This window comes from Ipomoea triloba, chromosome 2, assembly GCF_003576645.1.
Source record: "Ipomoea triloba cultivar NCNSP0323 chromosome 2, ASM357664v1".
Classification (NCBI taxonomy): domain Eukaryota; kingdom Viridiplantae; phylum Streptophyta; class Magnoliopsida; order Solanales; family Convolvulaceae; genus Ipomoea; species Ipomoea triloba.
Genome location: NC_044917.1, coordinates 10,063,730 through 10,067,441, shown reverse-complemented (window position 1 = coordinate 10,067,441; position 3,712 = coordinate 10,063,730). Strand labels below are relative to the sequence as shown.

At 36.6% G+C, this 3,712-nt stretch overlaps 1 protein-coding gene across 1 annotated transcript; it reads right to left on the bottom strand.

Moving 5' to 3' along the window:
- Nucleotides 1-528: 528 nt before the first annotated feature.
- LOC116011073 (protein LATERAL ORGAN BOUNDARIES) lies at nt 529-3,282 on the bottom strand. The gene is made up of 2 exons (XM_031250583.1): nt 3,003-3,282; nt 529-1,520 (listed from the first exon to the last, which is right to left on the bottom strand). The coding sequence occupies exon 2, from the start codon at nt 1,497-1,499 to the stop codon at nt 957-959; it is 543 nt and encodes a 180-aa protein (XP_031106443.1). The 5' UTR covers nt 1,500-1,520; nt 3,003-3,282; the 3' UTR covers nt 529-956.
- Nucleotides 3,283-3,712: the final 430 nt, after the last annotated feature.

The following is a 3,712-nucleotide window of genomic DNA, read 5'->3' as shown; positions in this document are numbered from 1 at the left end:
ACACAGTATTTGGAAATGCACCACACTTCACCACACCTAATGATACATTTTTGAACACTTTGTGGTATATTTATGAGTACCTAATGATGACTGACTGCATAGCTGTATGGGAACTTGACTCTATATATATATATAGTTATGATTAATTAGAGGAAATAGAATGAAGGGTTTGGTGAGAAGCCGCAGCAGGTAGCAGGAGGGTGCAAATAAAGCTTACTTGTTTCAGTGCACTTTTGATAGGGTGTGAGATCTGAATTCTTTCGGCTGGGAATCAGATTTTGATGAGCTTTTTAGCAATTAGCTTTGCAGCGTATTAGGTAAAGTGGCCCTTCCAAATACATTACAAAATTGCACTAGGGGTTCAACTAAGCCACACCATCAGCTAAAGAGATAAAAAAGAATCTTACTTTAATATAATATCATTTTCCTAATTAAATAATATTCATAAAAAAAATTTATAAAATTTTTATTCTTATGGATAAACAATTCCACAATTCAAGCCCAAACAAACAAAACACTTCAGATGGATTTAATTAAAAAACAAAAAACAAAAAAAAAGTACCACAAACATGAGGTGTAGTGTAGCCATCCATATCTTAGTGATGATGATCGACTACGTACACTCATATATACACATATATATATACTTATATATAGTCGTCTTATCTTATGCAAATATAGGAAATTTTAAGGGTTTTAGAAACATAGTTGCTTACTAAAACCACCAAATAATATAATGGTGATCTGATGTTCTTTTTTTTTGTGATGAAACTTATTGATGGTCTAGCTAGGAACCATAGCTCAACTTTAATAGCTAGGAGTGAAAGAAGTACCATGTTGAATGCTTTGAAAGTTTGAAGTTTGAAAGTTGATTTTTTTTCCCCTCTTCAAGGGTCAGAAACCCTAGAGAAAGTGATAGGCAGGCCAGGAGGCATGTGTGTATAAATTCATTGAAGCTAAGCACTCCCTTCTCCTCCTCCTTGTGGGTAGTTGTTGTTGTTGTCATCATCCCATGGGAAAGGGTAAGGGTAGTGCACGCCCATGCTCATGACCGGCCCTGATCGTTGATGAAACGTTCCTCCGTCATTGCCCATCCTCCGGCGGAGGTTGCCGCCGGAGAGCTGCTGCGGTGGCGGTGGCGGAGGAACTTCGTTGCAGGCGTAGCGGATGAGGTCGGCGTTGGCGGCGTCGAGCTCCTTCTGGAGGCGCTCGACCTGTCTCTGGAGGTAGGAGATGGCGCCGACGCAGCCGTAGACGGGGTCCCGCACACGCGCCTCCGCCTCGTACGCCAGGGAGCTCACCGCGTCCTCCCTCTGGTGCGGGAGGAGCTCGTTCAGCAGCTTCGTCACGTTGCTCGCACCGAAGATCTTGTGCACGTTCGCGAACTTCTGTGGCTCCTCCGGCGGGAAATACGGCGCGAAAATGCACCCCGGCAGGCACTTCCTCCTCAGGAACTTGCAGGCGGCGCATGGCGAACTGTACGAGCTTGATGAAGCCATTTCAATTTCTCTCTCTTCAAACTGCACCATTATACATGCATAAATATATAAATATAAATATGCAGTCTAACTATCAGCTTAGACTTTAAGTTAAAATCAAACACATACTTTAATTTGAATTAGTATCAGAGCAGTCACATGCAAGAACTTTTAGTTTAAATGGAACACATGTTTCAATTCGTCCACATATACTTATATGTGTGTGTATTTCTTCATTGTACTCAGATCATTCCTTTATTCTGCAAGAGTGCAAGGTAAGCTCCTGTATCCACAGCTCATTATTACAATTGTGGGATTGAATATAATTGTGAAAATATTCATCACACAATTATGATGTGTTCATCATCCACAATTTTGTTGCCATTATTGGTATCTTCTACAGCTTTGATACATTAGTTTTCTTGGAATGTTTCACAAATTACACTATCTGGTGGTTTTAAGTGATAAATGTTATATCTATTTTGTGTAATATAATGAAGTAAGTAGTGTGCAGCTTTCCTTGTAGCTCAAGGTGCTTTTTCAAGTAAGACCATAGTCTTTTCCAAGTATGGTAATTATATATATAACAAAAATGACCTTGTAATTTATTAGCACAAAAAGTAACTCTGTCAAATTGAAGGTCATGAGTTTGATTCTTAGCCCTAGCCCTAGTAAGGGACTGTATTACATTGTAACAATGTCAGTAGTATTCAAAAAAAATTTATATAATATATATAACAGAAATGAAATCCTCTTCATTACTTTTTTTTTTTAAATTATGCCCTTGTATTTATCCTTATTTTGGGTTATCGAGACCAAAAAAATTTATATGAGCAGTAAATTGTGAGTGTTTATTCTGCCACATAAATTTCTCAGCTGGACACAATGTTGAAGTGACCTAAATCTCAATTATGTTGTTCTTTAATTAACCCTTAAGGCCTTTCACTCTACATGAACATATATACACATAAATAAAGTAAAATTCTTTAAGAAGACAAGCCTGAAAAACATAAAAATTTCTTCAAGATTATATATTTTTAAACCTTTTGCTAGCTGATTTTCCTCTTTTTTTCTAGAGAAAAAAAAAATCTTAACTCTTCTACTATACTTTTAAAGCTGAGAGAGATGAAGCTCTGCATGCTTTCTTCAAATCCTTGTCCTTTAGTCTCATGCAAACCGAAAGAAAGATTAGAAATAAAACCAGAAAAATGAAAAAACTATGTTTGTACTGTTGATTTTGCAGAGTCCAATGTACAGGAAGGAGTGAAGTGTCTGGTTTAAACTGTTAAATGTGAGATCTGACATAGCCAAACAAATTTTTTGAGAAATTTTAGCTTTTATTTTTTCATAGCTTTTCTCACCTTAGCTTGAATCCCAATCCAGGAACAGAAAAACCCTAGATCATATATAATTGAACTGCAACATAAAGCATATAGTAGTATCTCTGTAGCCTTTACTTATCCCAAGGAAACCCCAGTGTGGGAAGAAGAGAAAAACAAAACAAAAAAGCATAGAGGGAAATACCTTTTAATTCTTTTAATTTGCAGAACTTTGATTTTGCTTGCTACTTTGAAGCTTGAAGTGAGTTGTGGTGAAGTGAAGGTTATGAGGTTCTTCAGAGTTTTATTGCCACTTCAAAGGGGAAGGAAACCCTAATTGAAGAAGAAGAAGAAGAAGATGATGATGAAGATGAAGGAGAAGAGAGGAATAAGAGGCTCATGTGGCTCCTGAAAATTCAGTGCATATATATATACAGACACACACTACATATATATGTATGTATGTATATGTAAGTGTAAAGAAAAGGTGAGAAGGGAAAAGGAGGCAAAGGGCATTTAGTGATGGAGAAGGAATGAAGGCAAAAGACAAATGCTAGTAATAAATGGAAGGTACACTAAGAAAAAGATGACTATGACCTTGCATCTAATAATAATATCCTGGCTGCCTGTGGGGATGTCTCCCATTTTGCCTTCTACCCTCTCTATTCCCCCCATTGCCTATTTCTCATGCATCTTGGGAGAATGCAAAAACTCCATTTACCAATCAAGAATCATGTCATTGTAAATTTTACTTTCTCATAAAAAAAAAGTAGTGTAATAGTGCTTCTATCTCAAACATTAACACAATCTAATTTCAACCATTACTTTCCAACATATATATTCTTTTTAATGTTTTAGTTGTGATTTTTTAAACAAGTAGTACTTATGAAGTAGTTTCTTAATATCATCTAATTT

Bases quoted from the DNA above. Each gene is read 5' to 3' on its own strand.
- LOC116011073 (XM_031250583.1), bottom strand. From the start codon at position 1,499: ATGGCTTCATCAAGCTCGTACAGTTCGCCATGCGCCGCCTGCAAGTTC.